The following is a 20,651-nucleotide window of genomic DNA, read 5'->3' as shown; positions in this document are numbered from 1 at the left end:
GATAACTCATATCAGTTCTGGGAGATAACTCATATCAGTTCTGGGAGATAACTCATATCAGTTCTGGGAGATAACTCATATCAGTTCTTGGAGATAACTCATCAGTTCTGAGAGATAACTCATGTCAGTTCTGGGAGATAACTCATATCAGTTCTGGGAGATAACTCATGTCAGTTCTGGGAGATAACTCATATCAGTTCTGGGAGATAACTCATGTCAGTTCTGGGAGATAACTCATATCAGTTCTGGGAGATAGGAGATAACTCATATCAGTTCTGGGAGATAACTCATATCAGTTCTGGGAGATAACTCATGTCAGTTCTGGGAGATAACTCATATCAGTTCTGGGAGATAACTCATGTCAGTTCTGAGAGATAACTCATGTCAGTTCTGGGAGATAACTCATATCAGTTCTGGGAGATAACTCATGTCAGTTCTGGGAGATAACTCATCAGTTCTGGGAGATAGGAGATAACTCATATCAGTTCTGGGAGATAACTCATATCAGTTCTGGGAGATAACTCATGTCAGTTCTGGGAGATAGGAGATAACTCATATCAGTTCTGGGAGATAACTCATATCTGGCAGATAACTCATATCAGTTCTGGGAGATAGGAGATAACATATCAGTTCTGGGAGATAGGAGATAACTCATATCAGTTCTGGGAGATAACTCATGTCAGTTCTGGGAGATAACTCATATCAGTTCTGGGAGATAGGAGATAACTCATCAGTTCTGGGAGATAACTCAAATCAGTTCTTGGAGATAGGAGATAACTCATGTCAGTTCTAGGAGATAACTCATGTCAGTTCTGGGAGATATATCATATCAGTTCTGGGAGATAGGAGATAACTCATATCAGTTCTGGGAGATAACTCATATCAGTTCTGGGAGATAACTCATGTCAGTTCTGGGAGATAGGAGATAACTCATATCAGTTCTGGGAGATAACTCATATCTGGCAGATAACTGATATCAGTTCTGGGAGATAGGAGATAACATATCAGTTCTGGGAGATAGGAGATAACTCATATCAGTTCTGGGAGATAACTCATGTCAGTTCTGGGAGATAACTCATATCAGTTCTGGGAGATAACTCATGTCAGTTCTGGGAGATAACTCATATCAGTTCTGGGAGATAACTCATATCTGGCAGATAACTGATATCAGTTCTGGGAGATAGGAGATAACATATCAGTTCTGGGAGATAGGAGATAACTCATATCAGTTCTGGGAGATAACTCATGTCAGTTCTGGGAGATAACTCATGTCAGTTCTGGGAGATAATCATATCGGTTCTGGGAGATAACTCATGTCAGTTCTGGGAGATAACTCATATCAGTTCTGGGAGATAACTCATATCAGTTCTGGGAGATAGGAGATAACTCATATCAGTTCTGGGAGATAACTCATATCAGTTCTGGGAGATAACTCATATCAGTTCTGGGAGATAACTCATATCAGTTCTTGGAGATAACTCATCAGTTCTGAGAGATAACTCATGTCAGTTCTGGGAGATAACTCATATCAGTTCTGGGAGATAACTCATGTCAGTTCTGGGAGATAACTCATATCAGTTCTGGGAGATAACTCATGTCAGTTCTGGGAGATAACTCATATCAGTTCTGGGAGATAGGAGATAACTCATATCAGTTCTGGGAGATAACTCATGTCAGTTCTGGGAGATAACTCATATCAGTTCTGGGAGATAACTCATGTCAGTTCTGAGAGATAACTCATGTCAGTTCTGGGAGATAACTCATATCAGTTCTGGGAGATAACTCATGTCAGTTCTGGGAGATAACTCATCAGTTCTGGGAGATAGGAGATAACTCATATCAGTTCTGGGAGATAACTCATATCAGTTCTGGGAGATAACTCATGTCAGTTCTGGGAGATAGGAGATAACTCATATCAGTTCTGGGAGATAACTCATATCTGGCAGATAACTCATATCAGTTCTGGGAGATAGGAGATAACATATCAGTTCTGGGAGATAGGAGATAACTCATATCAGTTCTGGGAGATAACTCATGTCAGTTCTGGGAGATAACTCATATCAGTTCTGGGAGATAGGAGATAACTCATCAGTTCTGGGAGATAACTCAAATCAGTTCTTGGAGATAGGAGATAACTCATGTCAGTTCTAGGAGATAACTCATGTCAGTTCTGGGAGATATATCATATCAGTTCTGGGAGATAGGAGATAACTCATATCAGTTCTGGGAGATAACTCATATCAGTTCTGGGAGATAACTCATGTCAGTTCTGGGAGATAGGAGATAACTCATATCAGTTCTGGGAGATAACTCATATCTGGCAGATAACTGATATCAGTTCTGGGAGATAGGAGATAACATATCAGTTCTGGGAGATAGGAGATAACTCATATCAGTTCTGGGAGATAACTCATGTCAGTTCTGGGAGATAACTCATATCAGTTCTGGGAGATAACTCATGTCAGTTCTGGGAGATAACTCATATCAGTTCTGGGAGATAGGAGATAACTCATATCAGTTCTGGGAGATAGGAGATAACTCATATCAGTTCTGGGAGATAACTCATATCAGTTCTGGGAGATAGGAGATAACTCATGTCAGTTCTGGGAGATAACTCATGTCAGTTCTGGGAGATAACTCATGTCAGTTCTGGGAGATAATCATATCGGTTCTGGGAGATAACTCATGTCAGTTCTGGGAGATAACTCATATCAGTTCTGGGAGATAACTCATATCAGTTCTGGGAGATAGGAGGTAACTCATATCAGTTCTGGGAGATAACTCATATCAGTTCTGGGAGATAACTCATATCAGTTCTGGGAGATAACTCATATCAGTTCTTGGAGATAACTCATCAGTTCTGAGAGATAACTCATGTCAGTTCTGGGAGATAACTCATATCAGTTCTGGGAGATAACTCATGTCAGTTCTGGGAGATAACTCATATCAGTTCTGGGAGATAACTCATATCAGTTCTGGGAGATAGGAAATAACTCATATCAGTTCTGGGAGATAACTCATGTCAGTTCTGGAAGATAACTCATGTCAGTTCTGGGAGATAACTCATGTCAGTTCTTGGAGATAACTCATATCAGTTCTGGGAGATAACTCATGTCAGTTCTGGGAGATAACTCATATCAGTTCTGGGAGATAGGAGATAACTCATATCAGTTCTGGGAGATAACTCATATTAGTTCTGGGAGATAACTCATGTCAGTTCTGGGAGATAGGAGATAACTCATATCAGTTCTGGGAGATAGGAGATAACTCATATCAATTCTGGGAGATAACTCATATCAGTTCTGGCAGATAACTCATATCAGTTCTGGGAGATAGGAGATAACTCATGTCAGTTCTGGGAGATAACTCATATCAGTTCTGGGAGATAGGAGATAACTCATATCAGTTCTGGGAGATAGGAGATAACTCATATCAGTTCTGGGAGATAACTCATGTCAGATCTGGGAGATAATCATATCAGTTCTGGGAGATAACTCATGTCAGTTCTGGGAGATAACTCATATCAGTTCTGGGAGATAACTCATATCAGTTCTGGGAGATAGGAGATAACTCATATCAGTTCTGGGAGATAGGAGATAACTCATGTCAGTTCTGGGAGATAACTCATGTCAGTTCTGGGAGATAATCATATTGGTTCTGGGAGATAACTCATGTCAGTTCTGGGAGATAACTCATATCAGTTCTGGGAGATAACTCATATCAGTTCTGGGAGATAACTCATATCAGTTCTTGGAGATAACTCATCAGTTCTGGGAGATAACTCATGTCAGTTCTGGGAGATAACTCATATCAGTTCTGGGAGATAACTCATGTCAGTTCTGGGAGATAACTCATATCAGTTCTGGGAGATAACTCATATCAGTTCTGGGAGATAGGAAATAACTCATATCAGTTCTGGGAGATAACTCATGTCAGTTCTGGAAGATAACTCATGTCAGTTCTGGGAGATAACTCATGTCAGTTCTTGGAGATAACTCATATCAGTTCTGGGAGATAACTCATGTCAGTTCTGGGAGATAACTCATATCAGTTCTGGGAGATAGGAGATAACTCATATCAGTTCTGGGAGATAACTCATATTAGTTCTGGGAGATAACTCATGTCAGTTCTGGGAGATAGGAGATAACTCATATCAGTTCTGGGAGATAGGAGATAACTCATATCAATTCTGGGAGATAACTCATATCAGTTCTGGCAGATAACTCATATCAGTTCTGGGAGATAGGAGATAACTCATGTCAGTTCTGGGAGATAACTCATATCAGTTCTGGGAGATAGGAGATAACTCATATCAGTTCTGGGAGATAGGAGATAACTCATATCAGTTCTGGGAGATAACTCATGTCAGATCTGGGAGATAATCATATCAGTTCTGGGAGATAACTCATGTCAGTTCTGGGAGATAACTCATATCAGTTCTGGGAGATAACTCATATCAGTTCTGGGAGATAGGAGATAACTCATATCAGTTCTGGGAGATAATCATATTGGTTCTGGGAGATAATCATATTGGTTCTGGGAGATAACTCATGTCAGTTCTGGGAGATAACTCATATCAGTTCTGGGAGATAACTCATATCAGTTCTGGGAGATAGGAGATAACTCATATCAGTTCTGGGAGATAACTCATATCAGTTCTGGGAGATAACTCATATCAGTTCTGGGAGATAACTCATATCAGTTCTGGGAGATAACTCATGTCAGTTCTGGGAGATAACTCATATCAGTTCTGGGAGATAACTCATGTCAGTTCTGGGAGATAACTCATATCAGTTATGGCAGATAACTCATATCAGTTCTGGGAGATAGGCGATAACTCATATCAGTTCTGGGAGATAGGAGATAACTCATATCAGTTCTGGGAGATAACTCATGTCAGTTCTGGGAGATAGGAGATAACTCATATCAGTTCTGGGAGATAGGAGATAACTCATATCAGTTCTGGGAGATAACTCATATCAGTTCTGGCAGATAACTCATATCAGTTCTGGGAGATAGGAGATAACTCATGTCAGTTCTGGGAGATAACTCATATCAGTTCTGGGAGATAGGAGATAACATATCAGTTCTGGGAGATAGGAGATAACTCATATCAGTTCTGGGAGATAACTCATGTCAGTTCTGGGAGATAACTCATATCAGTTCTGGGAGATAACTCATATCAGTTCTGGGAGATAACTCATCAGTTCTGGGAGATAACTCATATCAGTTCTTGGAGATAGGAGATAACTCATGTCAGTTCTAGGAGATAACTCATGTCAGTTCTGGGAGATATATCATATCAGTTCTGGGAGATAACTCATATCAGTTCTGGGAGATAGGAGATAACTCATATCAGTTCTGGGATATAACTCATATCAGTTCTGGGAGATAACTCATATCAGTTCTGGGAGATAACTCATATCAGTTCTGGGAGATAACTCATGTCAGTTCTGGGAGATATATCATATCAGTTATGGCAGATAACTCATATCAGTTCTGGGAGATAGGCGATAACTCATATCAGTTCTGGGAGATAGGAGATAACTCATATCAGTTCTGGGAGATAACTCATGTCAGTTCTGGGAGATAGGAGATAACTCATATCAGTTCTGGGAGATAGGAGATAACTCATATCAGTTCTGGGAGATAACTCATATCAGTTCTGGCAGATAGGAGATAACTCATGTCAGTTCTGGGAGATAACTCATATCAGTTCTGGGAGATAACTCATGTCAGTTCTGGGATATAATCATATCAGTTCTGGGAGATAACTCATGTCAGTTCTGGGAGATAACTCATATCAGTTCTGGGAGATAACTCATATCAGTTCTGGGAGATAGGAGATAACTCATATCAGTTCTGGGAGATAACTCATATCAGTTCTGGGAGATAGGAGATAACTCATGTCAGTTCTGGGAGATAACTCATGTCAGTTCTGGGAGATAACTCATGTCAGTTCTGGGAGATAATCATATCGGTTCTGGGAGATAACTCATGTCAGTTCTGGGAGATAACTCATATCAGTTCTGGGAGATAACTCATATCAGTTCTGGGAGATAGGAGATAACTCATATCAGTTCTGGGAGATAACTCATATCAGTTCTGGGAGATAACTCATATCAGTTCTGGGAGATAACTCATATCAGTTCTGGGAGATAACTCATATCAGTTCTTGGAGATAACTCATCAGTTCTGAGAGATAACTCATGTCAGTTCTGGGAGATAACTCATATCAGTTCTGGGAGATAACTCATGTCAGTTCTGGGAGATAACTCATATCAGTTCTGGGAGATAACTCATGTCAGTTCTGGGAGATAACTCATATCAGTTCTGGGAGATAGGAGATAACTCATATCAGTTCTGGGAGATAACTCATATCAGTTCTGGGAGATAACTCATGTCAGTTCTGGGAGATAACTCATATCAGTTCTGGGAGATAACTCATGTCAGTTCTGAGAGATAACTCATGTCAGTTCTGGGAGATAACTCATATCAGTTCTGGGAGATAACTCATGTCAGTTCTGGGAGATAACTCATATCAGTTCTGGGAGATAGGAGATAACTCATATCAGTTCTGGGAGATAACTCATATCAGTTCTGGGAGATAACTCATGTCAGTTCTGGGAGATGGGAGATAACTCATATCAGTTCTGGGAGATAACTCATATCTGGCAGATAACTCATATCAGTTCTGGGAGATATGAGATAACATATCAGTTCTGGGAGATAGGAGATAACTCATATCAGTTCTGGGAGATAACTCATGTCAGTTCTGGGAGATAACTCATATCAGTTCTGGGAGATAACTCATATCAGTTCTGGGAGATAACTCATCAGTTCTGGGAGATAACTCATATCAGTTCTTGGAGATAGGAGATAACTCATGTCAGTTCTAGGAGATAACTCATGTCAGTTCTGGGAGATATATCATATCAGTTCTGGGAGATAACTCATATCAGTTCTGGGAGATAGGAGATAACTCATATCAGTTCTGGGAGATAACTCATATCAGTTCTGGGAGATAACTCATATCAGTTCTGGGAGATAACTCATGTCAGTTCTGGGAGATAACTCATATCAGTTCTGGGAGATAGGAGATAACTCATGTCAGTTCTGGGAGATAGGAGATAACTCATGTCAGTTCTGGGAGATAACTCATATCAGTTCTGGGACATAGGAGATAACTCATGTCAGTTCTGGGAGATAACTCATATCAGTTATGGCAGATAACTCATATCAGTTCTGGGAGATAGGAGATAACTCATATCAGTTCTGGGAGATAGGAGATAACTCATATCAGTTCTGGGAGATAACTCATGTCAGTTCTGGGAGATAGGAGATAACTCATATCAGTTCTGGGAGATAGGAGATAACTCATATCAGTTCTGGGAGATAACTCATATCAGTTCTGGCAGATAACTCATATCAGTTCTGGGAGATAGGAGATAACTCATGTCAGTTCTGGGAGATAACTCATATCAGTTCTGGGAGATAGGAGATAACTCATATCAGTTCTGGGAGATAGGAGATAACTCATATCAGTTCTGGGAGATAACTCATGTCAGTTCTGGGATATAATCGTATCAGATCTGGGAGATAACTCATGTCAGTTCTGGGAGATAACTCATATCAGTTCTGGGAGATAACTCATATCAGTTCTGGGAGATAGGAGATAACTCATTACTAACATTCAGAGTGTTGTTTTATGACATATTAAAGTGTGCATTTTTTAACTATTATTCCCTTTCACTAGGAGTGTTAGTTTAACATGCAGTGTTGTTTTATATCTGAAATTGTATAGTCAAAAGTCATATTATTAAAAATAATGGCCACATGGTTCTGCAGCGAGCAGCACCTGTGTTAAACTGGATGTGTAATTAACTCTGTCAGGAGTGCATTCAATCAACTCCCATAAAGAACACCGACCCCAGAACCCTAACCCCTAACCCTAACCCATTTCAACACTGCAAGTGTTCAAAAAACACCCAAATCAACACCCATCAACTCTAAATAATTTTCACTGGAAAATTAACAAAAATTAACACTACATATTTTGCTGTGTAGAGAAGTTTCATTTGAATTGATTTGATTCAGAGGTGGCTCTGTCACTGTGAATGTCACACAAGAAAGATATTCCACACAGTCAGCTCCAGGGTTTCAGGGGAAGGCAGGGAGGGGGCAACCCATGAATACATTTGACCTCAGCAAATACTGTCTGCCATATCCATAGCAATCAATACAGCTGCAAATAAGGCGAGCACATCTACATCCTTTCAACAGTAACACTGTCTGCCTGGACCATTGGTGTTACTGTAAGAGAGAGGGAGAGGAAGAAACTGACAAGAGGGAAAAAGAGAGATTGTTTACATGTTAGTTTGAAGAGCTTTGTGGTCATAGATTGCTTAGTTGATCCTATCTCCATGCTTCGTTTTACCATTAACAAAGCAAGTGAATACCAGTAGGTGAACCCGTTGTCTGGCCCTGTTCCCTGCAGGACCTGAGCGTCCTGGTAGCCAACGGCACCGTGACCAGCAAGCCCCCGGTCACTCTGAGACTGGTCATCCCAGCCAGCCAGTGTGGCTCCCTCATTGGCAAGGGGGGGTCTAAAATCAAGGAGATCAGAGAGGTGAGTAGCAATGTCTCAATACACGTTTCCTCTCCTTGCCGTCTCCCTCCTAGCATACTAACTGTTTTTATTCTCATGTTTTGGTCTTGTTTTTTCTCTGTAGCACTTTGAGATTTGTTTCAAATGTTTTGGACGTCAACAAATTGTATTTGTTGCTGTTGTAAGCCAACTTTCGTATTTATACTCTTCTATACGAGTAAGCAACCTACTGCTTTTCTAATATATGACAAACTGAACATGGTTTGATATAATAATTAAACTCAACATCTCTACCTTCCCTCCTTCCTTCCTTCCTTCCTTCCTTCCTTCCTTCCTTCCTTCCTTCCTTCCTTCCTTCCTTCCTTCCTTCCTTCCTTCCCTGCTTCCTTCCTTCCTTTCCTCCTTCCTTCCTTCCCTGCTTCCTTCCTTCCTTCCTTCCCTGCTTCCTTCCTTCCTTTCCTCCTTCCTTCCTTCCCTGCTTCCTTCCTTCCTTCCTTCCCTGCTTCCTTCCTTCCTTCCTTCCCTCCTTCCTTCCTTCCCTGCTTCCTTCCTTCCTTCATTCCTTCCCTGCTTCCCTTCTTCCTTCCTTCCTTCCTTCCTTCCTTCCTTCCTTCCTTCCTTCCTTCCTTCCTTCCTTCCTTCCTTCCTTCCTTCCTTCCTTCCTTCCCCGCTTCCTTCCTTCCATCCTTCCTTCCTTCCTTCCTTCCTTCCTTCCTTCCTTCCTTCCTTCCTTCCTTCCTTCCTTCCCCGCTTCCTTCCTTCCTTCCTTCCTTCCTTCCTTCCTTCCTTCCTTCCTTCCTTCCTTCCTTCCTTCCTTCCTTCCTTCCTTCCTTCCTTCCCTGCTTCATTCCTTCCTTCCTTCCCTCCTTCCTTCCTTCCTTCCCTGCTTTCTTCCTTCCTTCCTTCCCTGCTTCCTTCCTTCCTTCCTTCCTTCCTTCCTTCCTTCCTTCCTTCCTTCCTTCCTTCCTTCCTTCCTTCCCTCCCTGCTTCCTTCCTTCCCTCCTTCCTTCCTTCCTTCCTTCCTTCCTTCCTTCCTTCCTTCCTTCCTTCCTTCCTTCCTTCCTTCCTTCCTTCCTTCATTCCTTCCCTGCTTCCTTCCTTCCTTCCCTCCTTCCTTCCTTCCTTCCCTGCTTCCTTCCTTCCTTCCCTGCTTCCTTCCTTCCTTCCTTCCTTCCTTCCTTCCTTCCTTCCTTCCTTCCTTCCTTCCTTCCTTCCTTCCCTGCTTCCTTCCTTCCCGCCACTATGGTGCCCAGACCACAGGGGCTCAGGTCCAGGTGGCTGGGGACCTGCTGCCCAACTCCACAGAGAGAGGAGTGACGATATCTGGCAGCCAGGACTCCATCATCCAGTGTGTGAAACTCATCTGCACTGTCATCCTAGAGGTCTGTGTTCTCCTCCACCCTATACAGCACTGTTTGCCTAGATTTCCTGGGTACATTGGGGCTTAAGTTCACCCCAGGTATTGCCAGTATTTATAACTATAAGATACAACTTGATAGATCACTCTATCAGACCCGGAGTGGAGAATATGAAATAAAATAGCTGTAGCTTTCTGAGTTACCGCCGTAAGGCAAATCTAAGCTTGACATTTGTAATTAAACTGTATCTGCAGACAGATGATAATGAAGTGTCATGATGGCTTCCGCTCAAGTAAAATCTGCCAAGATTAGAAGATTCCTTGCACATGATGAATACAAAATAACAGAAACCTGTGATGAATGATCAGCATCAACACCTACTTAATTCCCCTTCGGTGCTCTGTGAAGTGCACATCAAAACCTTTTCTCATTGTGACTTGCAATCAGCTGCTCCGCACTTAGAATAGTTGCAGCCTTATCTGAGGAAACGTTCTGACTACATTTTAGGGATTCGATGGGAAAACAGAGAGATCAAAGGTTTCAACAACTCATTGTGATTCTAAGCACCTTAATCTATGCTAGAGACATTTACTGACCTTTCCCAGACAGATCTGCTTTCATCTGAGGGTGAACTCAAAGAGTTTCCTCAGGCTAGCTGCTCCTCACGCCTCCTCTCCTCTCTCTCTCCTCCTTCAGTCACCTCCCAAAGGGGCCACAATCCCATACCGGCCCAGTCCTGTCATGCTCTCAGGGAACCAGGTGAGAACCAACTACAACCTCAGCACAACCTCACAACAACCTCAGAATAACTTCATCTCAAGCTCTGTACATCCTCAGCACAACCTCACAACAACCTCAAAATAACTTCATCTCAAGCTCTGTTCATCCTCAGCACAACCTCAAAACAACCTCAGAATAACTTCATCTCAAGCTCTGTTCATCCTCAGCACAACCTAACAACAACCTCAGAATAACCTAATATCAAGCTCTGTTCATCCTCAGCACAACCTAACAACAACCTCAAAATAACTTCATCTCAAGCTCTGTTCATCCTCAGCACAACCTCAAAACAACCTCAGAATAACTTCATCTCAAGATCTGTTCATCCTCAGCACAACCTCAAAACAACCTCAAAATAACTTCATCTCAAGATCTGTTCATCCTCAACACAACCTCAAAACAACCTCAAAATAACTTAATCTCAAACCCTGTTCATCCTCAGCACAACTCGCTGGTTAAAACGGTGCATGTGAGCACACCCGCTGTGACCACACACTCTCCCTTCACACACATTAGAGCTGTGACCACACACTCTCCCTTCACACACATTAGAGCTGTGACCACACACTCTCCCTTCACACACATTAGAGCTGTGACCACACACTCTCCCTTCACACACATTAACACTCTCTCTCCCTTCACACACATTAGAGCTGTGACCACTCTCTCTCCCTTCACACACTTTAGAGCTGTGACCACTCTCTCTCCCTTCACACACTTTAGAGCTGTGACCACTCTCTCTCCTTCACACACATTAGAGCTGTGAACACTCTCTCTCCCTTCACACACATTAACACTCTCTCTCCTTCACACACATTAACACTCTCTCTCCTTCACACACATTAACACTCTCTCTCCCTTCACACACATTAACACTCTCTCTCCCTTCACACACATTAACACTCTCTCTCCTTCACACACATTAACACTCTCTCTCCCTTCACACACATTAACACTCTCTCTCCTTCACACACATTAACACTCTCCCACCCTTCACACACATTAACACTCTCTCTCCTTCACACCAAGGTTATTATAGTTAACGAAAACTAACTAAAAAACGAAAACTAGGTGTGAAAAAACATTTTAGTTAACTGAAATAAAAATAAAAACTATGGTTTACAAAAAAACAATAACTAACTAAAACTGTATTGTGTGTTTACAAAACTAACTAAAATAAACTACAATTGTAGAGAAAATGTCCTTAGTTTTAGTCTTTTTCATTTCATACATAAGCCTAGTATTTTGGGTGGATATTAAATCTATCCTCCATTATTTCTTTAGCTGTGCACCTGAGCAGAAGTAACCTGACGTTCACCAGATGGTTTGTTTGGCACAGAGTGAAACATGAGCTTGTGAGATCAGGATGGTCTAGGAGGCTAGCGCAGAAGAAAACAAACTAAAACTAATACTGAAACTAATAAAAACTAAACTAAAACTAAGCATTTTCAAAAAATAAAAACTAAACTAAACTAGCAAACCTGCTTTAAAACTAATCAAAACTAAACTGAAATTGAAAACAAAAAGTTAAAACGATATAAAAATAAAAACTAATGAAAAAAGCAAACCTATTATAACCCTGCTTCACACACATTAACACTCTCTCTCCCTTCACACACATTAACACTCTCTCTCCCTTCACACACATTAACACTCTCTCTCCTTCACACACATTAGACCTGTGACCACTATCTCCCTTCACACACATTAGAGCTGTGACCACTATCTCCCTTCACACACATTAGAGCTGTGACCACTCTCTCTCCTTCACACACATTAACACTCTCTCTCCTTCACACACATTAACACTCTCTCTCCCTTCACACACATTAACACTCTCTCTCCCTTCACACACATTAACACTCTCTCTCCTTCACACACATTAACACTCTCTCTCCTTCACACACATTAACACTCTCTCTCCTTCACACACATTAACACTCTCTCCCTTCACACACATTAGAGTTGCACAACGCACAACAAATCCTCCTTCACACTGGTATGGAAATATTGTGATTGTCTCATTTGAATCTCAGACAGTATAATAAAGTGTGCCCTCATCTAACAGTCACTCGATCTACTTCCTCATTATTAGGGTTCAGTTTTATCAGTTCTGATTCCATATCTCCCTGCGCCATCCACAGCACACCAACGTAGACTGGCTAATGTTTATTCATCATGTGGCATGACGATTCGTTAAACTGCATATTGTATGTGTGCAGCGACACTAATATCAAGATCAATCTGCTTTATGAATATTCAGTACCACCACCACCATTCTTTGATCTGAACAAATTCCAAAGCATAAAATCAATTGCAGTGGAGATATACTGGTTGTTTCAGAGTGTGTAACTTAGATGACCTTGTATTATTATTATATTGTGGAAAGTTCATTATTTTCCATAATTTAATTCAAAAAGTGAAACTTACATATATTATAGATTCCTTACACATGTAGTGAATATTTCAGGGCTGATTGCCTCCATGTTGCTAGGGTTAGGGTTAACCTAACCCTAACCCTAACCCTATTATAGATTCCTTACACATGTAGTGAATATTTCAAGACTGATTGCCTCCATGTTGCTTCACGCTGATGCAGAAATATGTGCAAAAGAAGCCCCGACCAAGTTTTGAATGTATAAATGAACATACTGAACATACTGAACATACTGAACACACTGAACAATCATGAAGATTAACACAAAAAATACCTGAAATATTTCACTTTGTGTAATTGATCTAGAATGAAAGCTTCACTGTTTGAATTACATTTTGGAAGATAATGGACTTTTTCACAATATTCTAATTTTCTGAGATGCACCTGTAACTGGATGCCCTTTCCATGGGATTCATATCTACACTGAGGCTGAGCTCTACAGATTTGTGGACTGATATTGAAGAGAATATGCCTAATGGTTGTCATGATAACACTGAAACAGGGGGCTGATGTGTTTATCATCTCGGTACGGGCAGTTCAGCTTTTACTAATATTCTGAATCGGAATCTTCCTAGGAATGTCTGATGCATTTTCACATAGGTCCAGTCCTATGCCAAAAGTCCTCAATTGGCATTGTGGACCAATAGTCCTGATGGTGGCACTACAGCAACCATTTAAGTTTAAAACTTTAAATAATCATAAGAAATCACTTTGCAACACCACCAAGTGTGGGCCCAAGTGAGCAGAAACGTCCATATGCTTAGAGCTTGTAGGAATTATTTAGTCCATCACTCCGTTTTTCTCAAAAACTGTCAAACCTATCAAACCTCATCTCCCCACATACACCCCACCACAATTGCTACACTGCATCTTCAGACGGTCCCCCATAAATGATCTACACAGGTTTTTGAGAAATGTCAAGCCCACAGAGCATAAACATGTTTTATTGTAATCAGTATTGTATGCAGGTATTGCAAATTATTTCTTAATAAATCTCCAATGTTCATGAAACAATGACATTTTCATGACATGGTAGAGGTACAGTAGTGTGAAAATTTTCTGAATTTCTGACAGTATTTAGAATTCTGTCCCCTCAAACTATTGCTTTCAAATGGACAAGAAAATACACTACCCACAATCCTATAGTGCAACAGCGACATCTCATTGAATGGTAACAGCGAGTTCCATCAATCAGACATGTTGCTGTTGGCAACCCTGCCCCATATTGCCGACAATAGGACTACAACCTGCAAATTGATTCCAGCAATGTCTGGGATTGAACACGCCGGTCAATCTGTAATTAGCAGGACAAGCCAAAAACCCTTCCAAAGCCCAGCCTCAGTCTGTCCCTTAAAGAGCAGAGAGCTGGTGGCTGTATGCATGGCAGCTGACACCACTGGTGTGAGGGTGAGTGAATGAGAGGCCATTGTGGCCAAAGTGCTATATAAGTGCAGTGAAGTCCAAAGATAGACAGACAGACAGACAGACAGACAGACAGACAGACAGACAGACTAGTTTGACAGCTGCCACATGCCTCGTGTGTGATTTAACTTTGAGAACTTTTTGTAGAACCCAAGAAATTGTATTTATTAGAAGGCCAAGCAAAGGTTAAACTGCTGGCTTCTCACTTGGCTCAACAAGAACATGATGTTCCCTTGGTGTCTATGGTTGTGGGTTCAAGCCCCGGGCAATGCAGAATACTAATACCGGCAGGTACTATTTGGATTTCAGACACATGCTTTTAAAGATATTTTTAATTCAATTTTAAATGGTAAATGGACTGCACTTATATAGCGCTTTTATTGAAAGCACTTTACAATGGCCTCTCATTCACACATTCACACACACATTCACACACCAATGGCACCAGCTGCCATGCAAGGTGCTAGCCTGCTTATTGGGAGCAATTTGGGGTTAGGTGTCTTGCTCAAGGACACTTAGACATGTGGACAGGCGGAGCCGGGATTCGAAACACCGACCCTAGGATCATTGGACGACCCGCTATACCTCCTGAGCTACAGCCATTTTAAATAATTAGACTCCGGGCAGAGACCCTCACGTATCCTCTTCCTTCTTCCTCTTCCTCTCCAAAACATCTGGCCACGACCCAGTGTTGCGCAACAGCTATCATTTTATTTTTCATAGTTCTTATAAATCACTTATCACTGTGTGGTTAAGTAAAACACTGTTCTTGACAGTTTGTTAAATGTTGTGTCATTGTTATAATTAAACAAAGTAATGAAGTCTCAGGTAATTGCTATCTAATGACACCGTTAGGAATGGCGGCACGTAGGGGGGGAATATAGTTTATCTTTGCCGTGTATCTCAAGGCCTGTTTTATTTATGTCTCCCTTCTGTGTGTGTGTGTGTGTGTGTGTGCGTGCGTGTGCGCGCGTGTGTGTATTTGAAGGTTTTCGAGGCGTCAGAGTATGGTTCTCACCCACTGTTCTCAGTGGCTCAGAGCGGGATGGATCTGCAACAAGTGAGTATTGCAGAAAGACAGACAGACAGACAGACAGGCAGGCAGACAGACAGACAGGCAGGCAGACAGACAGACGACAGGCAGGCAAGAGGACAGGTAGACAGGCAAACAGAGAGACAGGCAGACAGACCGACAGGAAGGCAATCAGACAGACAGGCAGACAGGCCAGGTTGTTGTCACGGCTTCCTTGAGAGCAGGGTTTAGATAAGAGCAGTCTGCGTGGCTCTGGGGACTGTCAGCTGGCATGTTCTCATTTGAGCCCAGCCGGCTAATCAAGACTCCACCGGGGGGAGAGGATGGAGAGGAGTGGATACGGGAGGGAAGAGGGGGAGAGACTATTATGCAGCGTTAAGTGGCTCGGCACAGTGATTAACGCTTCAATATTTACAGATGATAAGAAGGGAAGATAGAGAGAGGGAGAGAGCCCAACAGAGAGAGAGAGAGGCTGTGAGAGAGAGTGAAACAAAGAAAGATATTATGTAAATAAGTAGTGCCATTCAGGTGGAAGCCTTCAACTAAGAAAACTACAGAGACCAGAAAGCACGGCCAAAACTGCCTACTGAGGTTACTGTGCCTTATCAGTTTTAATCTGTTTTAATTAGTCTTTCCTCAAACCATTTCTGAAATGGAAACAGCTGTTTAAATAAAAATAAAAAGACTTGATGGAAAGACCAACACCGGGACTATTCTACATCCAATGACTAGTTCTGTGCTTTTCCCCTCCAGGCCTATGCTGTCCAGAACCAATATGGCATTCCACACTCAGAGGTGATCAACTATACCATGCTGTCTGTATTCAGCACATTCCTATAGATGAAGAATCGCCATTGTTGGTATGTACCCCACTTTAATCCGTTGGCATTATGTTCTATTAACGTGTGTATCTCCTCTCCGCTGTCTTGTCAGCTGGTCAAGCTCCATCAGCTGTCCATGCAGCAGCAAGGCCTGACCCCCATGAGCCAAGCTGCATCCTCCGGCCTGCCTGGTATGTATGCTCTGGTGCTGGAGCCTGGTATGTATGCTCTGGTGCTGGAGCCTGGTATGTATGCTCTGGTGCTGGAGCCTGGTATGTATGCTCTGGTGCTGGAGCCTGGTATGTATGCTCTGGTGCTGGAGCCTGGTATGTATGCTCTGGTGCTGAAGCCTGGTATGTATGCTCTGGTGCTGGAACCTGGTATGTATGCTCTGGTGCTGGAGCCTGGTATGTATGCTCTGGTGCTGGAACCTGGTATGTATGCTCTGGTGCTGGAGCCATTTCTCTCCCATTATGTTTTGACCGGGTCTATCACTTTTTCTCCGACTGCTGTTCTGCTCCGACTGCCCCCTAGACTCACAATTAAACAAGAGTATGCACTAGCTGAGTTTCTCGGAGGAAAAGACGTTTCCGCCGTATTTCCGTCTGGATTTGGCAAATGTTTAGTCACGTTGACGGCTGAAGGGGCTATTAGTTTGTCAAGGCGAGCACTTCCGCCCGCTGAAATCGAGGGGGAGGCAAGACTGATCTGTGGTGAGAAACTGAAAGCGAGCCTGCTAGTCAGAATGCCCTCACGAGGCTCCGGCCTGCCTGGTACAGAACGCAGGCCACGGTAGTGAGGGTGTTTCTGGCTCAGACCTGCCTGGTAGTGGGGGTGTTTCTGGCTCAGACCTGCCTGGTAGTGGGGGTGTTTCTGGCTCAGGCCTGCCTGGTAGTGAGGGTGTTTCTGGCTCAGGCCTGCCTGGTAGTGGGGGTGTTTCTGGCTCAGACCTGCCTGGTAGTGAGGGTGTTTCTGGCTCAGACCTGCCTGGTAGTGAGGGTGTTTCTGGCTCAGACCTGCCTGGTAGTGGGGGTGTTTCTGGCTCAGACCTGCCTGGTAGTGGGGGTGTTTCTGGCTCAGACCTGCCTGGTAGTGGGGGTGTTTCTGGCTCAGACCTGCCTGGTAGTGGGGGTGTTTCTGGCTCAGACCTGCCTGGTAGTGGGGGTGTTTCTGGCTCAGGCCTGCCTGGTAGTGGGGGTGTTTCTGGCTCAGACCTGCCTGGTAGTGAGGGTGTTTCTGGCTCAGACCTGCCTGGTAGTGAGGGAGTTTCTGGCTCAGACCTGCCTGGTAGTGGGGGTGTTTCTGGCTCAGACCTGCCTGGTAGTGAGGGTGTTTCTGGCTCAGGCCTGCCTGGTAGTGGGGGTGTTTCTGGCTCAGGCCTGCCTGGTAGTGAGGGTGTTTCTGGCTCAGACCTGCCTGGTAGTGAGGGTGTTTCTGGCTCAGACCTGCCTGGTAGTGAGGGTGTTTCTGGCTCAGACCTGTCTGGTAGTGAGGGTGTTTCTGGCTCAGACCTGCCTGGTAGTGGGGATGTTTCTGGCTCAGACCTGCCTGGTAGTGAGGGTGTTTCTGGCTCAGACCTGCCTGGTAGTGGGGGTGTTTCTGGCTCAGACCTGCCTGGTAGTGAGGGTGTTTCTGGCTCAGGCCTGCCTGGTAGTGGGGGTGTTTCTGGCTCAGACCTGCCTGGTAGTGGGGGTGTTTCTGGCTCAGACCTGCCTGGTAGTGGGGGTGTTTCTGGGGGGGATGGAAACTCTATTGTTTGTGAAACTAGCTGCCCTTTTCATTGACCTCCCTCCTGGTCTGCTGTAAAGTATGTTACCTGTAGATCTGTATCAAATAACATTACTCAAATACCCGAGACCATCAGTTTCATTTTTCAGGAGCGACTAAATCGAGTGCACCCTGAGTGTCAGACTGTGTTTGCGTATTAGCACGGGGCCGTGTGTTTGCGTATAAGCACGGGGCCGTGTGTTTGCGTATTAGCACTGGGCCGTGTGTTTGCGTATTAGCACGGGGCCGTGTGTCTGCGTATTAGCACGGGGCCGTGTGTTTGCGTATTAGCACGGGGCCGTGTGTTTGCGTATTAGCACGGGGCCGTGTGTTTGCGTATTAGCACGGGGCCGTGTGGAGCATGGCGATCAGGCTGGTGGAAGTGGGCCGGGCCAGGCCAGGCCGGGCCAGGATATTCAGCCTCCAGCACACAGAGGTCTGGCCTGGGAAGCCCGACAGGAGACTTTGGTCTTGCACCTCTAAGCCTAACCCTAACCCTCACCTCCACACTTGCAGAACCATACAGCTGAAAATGTCCATTGATTTATCAGTTAGTAAAGCAAGGGAGTGTGTGATAGTAAACAGGGATGGACGTTAAGCTGCAAGGCTGGTCAGGGGCTAGCGAGCTAACCCTAGCTAGCGAGCTAACCCTAACCCTAACCCTGACTACTAGCTGGGGAGACTAATAGACTCAAATCCAGCCAAGTAGTAATTCCAGGTCACTATGGCTTAAACTAACTTGTTTTCTGTGAATTAGAAAACAGAGGCCAGGTTTATGAACCCAGTCTGATGGGCCTGTTGGTGTTTATTGTTTATTGTTTATGCCTTTTTTCACCACAGAAGCCCCAGTGCCTCTTCTGTTCATTTATTTATATCAACATCACATGAATAGCAGCTATATGTCTACATATAGAACAGGAGGACGGTATTCTCCTCTCAGAACACGGAGGGAGGGATTCCATTACATGTCAGAGGTAAAAAGCTCATCAGTCTATTAAAACAGCCTGTCTGGGTAGAGCTAGACCTCCCTGTAAAGAGGAGAGAGAGAGAGGAGAAGAGGGGAGGAGAGGAGGGAGGAGAGGAAAGGGAGGAGAGAGGAGAGGAAAGGGAGAGAGAGACAAAAGACGCAGTCAAGGGGCATAGCTGCTCTATGTGAACCAGGCGATACTGTAGGGTAGTGGAGGCGGTTCGAACGCCAAATTGAAATGGTGAGCAACGCCGGACCGGAGACCAGGGTTTGAAACCCATCTGTCACAATGCCATACAGTGGGGATCTTGCTTACTAACATGCGTAAAAGACATGGTTCGGTGACACTGTTGTGATTTGTAATAGGGTTCTAAGCCAGTGTTGCAGGAGTGTGTTGTCTGTGGTGTGTGATTCAAGATGATTTGTGTTCTGCAGGGTCATGGCTAATTTGTTCTCTCACTTTTGTTCCCTCAGCAGGGGTGGACGCCAGCTCCCAAACCACCTCCCAGGAGCTGCTCATTCCCAATGACGTAAGCACACCCAGCGAAAACCTACCGGAGAACTCACCTTCCTTCACATCACACACTCACCCTGTCATCGGACCTGTCACCTAGGCTGATCTGAGCCTGTCCTCGGAGGGTTAGGGTTAGAGGGTTAGGGTTAGAGGGTTAGGGTTAGATGGTTAGAGGGTTAGAGGGTTAGGGTTAGAGGGTTAGGGTTAGAGGGTTAGCGTTAGAGGGTAAGGGTTAGAGGGTTAGGGTTAGAGGGTTAGGGTTAGAGGGTTAGGGTTAGAGGGTAAGGGTTAGAGGGTCAGGGTTAGAGGGTCTGGGTTAGAGGGTTAGGGGGTTAGAGGGTTAGGGTTAGAGGGTTAGGGTTAGAGGGTCAGGGTTAGAGGGTTAGGGTTAGAGGGTTAGGGTTAGAGGGTCAGGGTTAGAGGGTTAGGGTTAGAGGGTAAGGGTTAGAGGGTTAGGGTTAGAGGGTCAGGGTTAGAGGGTTAGGGTTAGGGTTACCCTTGCTCACCTGGGCTGAGCTGAGCCTGTCCTTTGACTCTGACTTTGAACCTTTAGCGTCTGAGCTGGGTTCACTTAAATTTAGATCGACTCAGGTGTGCGACTCCCCATATATTCCTCTTCTCCCCCTCCCTCCCTCCCCACTCCCTCTCTCCCTCCCTCCATCCCTCCCCACTCCCTCCCTCTCTCCTCTACTCATCCCTCCCCACTCCCTCTCTCCCTCCATATCTGAGTCTCTGGGGTTAGGGTTAGGGTTACCCTGGGGTCCATGTGCAGCAGATAAAGCCCATCATGATTCCTGACAGGCTTAGAGCCTCTGCAGTCAAAACAGAGGGTAACTAAAGCACCCAGGGGGGCTCTCCACTCACACACACACACACACACACACACACACACACACACACACACGCACACGCACAAACACACACACACACACACACACACACAG

The 20,651-nt window shown here is 44.0% G+C and overlaps 1 protein-coding gene across 1 annotated transcript in view; it reads left to right on the top strand.

Annotated features, from left to right (window-relative positions):
• pcbp4 (poly(rC) binding protein 4) overlaps window positions 1-20,651 on the top strand; it is a gene marked incomplete at both ends in the record, with an annotated part of 104,620 nt that overhangs the window by 72,669 nt on the left and 11,300 nt on the right. Inside the window, 7 exons of the mRNA XM_084445595.1 lie at window positions 8,498-8,629; window positions 9,862-9,990; window positions 10,663-10,725; window positions 15,594-15,665; window positions 16,392-16,433; window positions 16,572-16,650; window positions 19,668-19,723. Of these exons, the coding sequence (XP_084301721.1) occupies window positions 8,498-8,629; window positions 9,862-9,990; window positions 10,663-10,725; window positions 15,594-15,665; window positions 16,392-16,433; window positions 16,572-16,650; window positions 19,668-19,723 (573 nt within the window). The remainder of the gene's footprint in view (window positions 1-8,497; window positions 8,630-9,861; window positions 9,991-10,662; window positions 10,726-15,593; window positions 15,666-16,391; window positions 16,434-16,571; window positions 16,651-19,667; window positions 19,724-20,651) is intronic.

The sequence above is a fragment of the Borostomias antarcticus genome, assembly GCF_949987555.1.
Source record: "Borostomias antarcticus genome assembly, chromosome: 11".
NCBI classification, from domain to species: Eukaryota; Metazoa; Chordata; class Actinopteri; order Stomiiformes; family Stomiidae; genus Borostomias; species Borostomias antarcticus.
The sequence above is the reverse complement of the archived record's forward strand: the minus strand, read 5'-3'. Positions and strand labels throughout refer to the sequence as shown.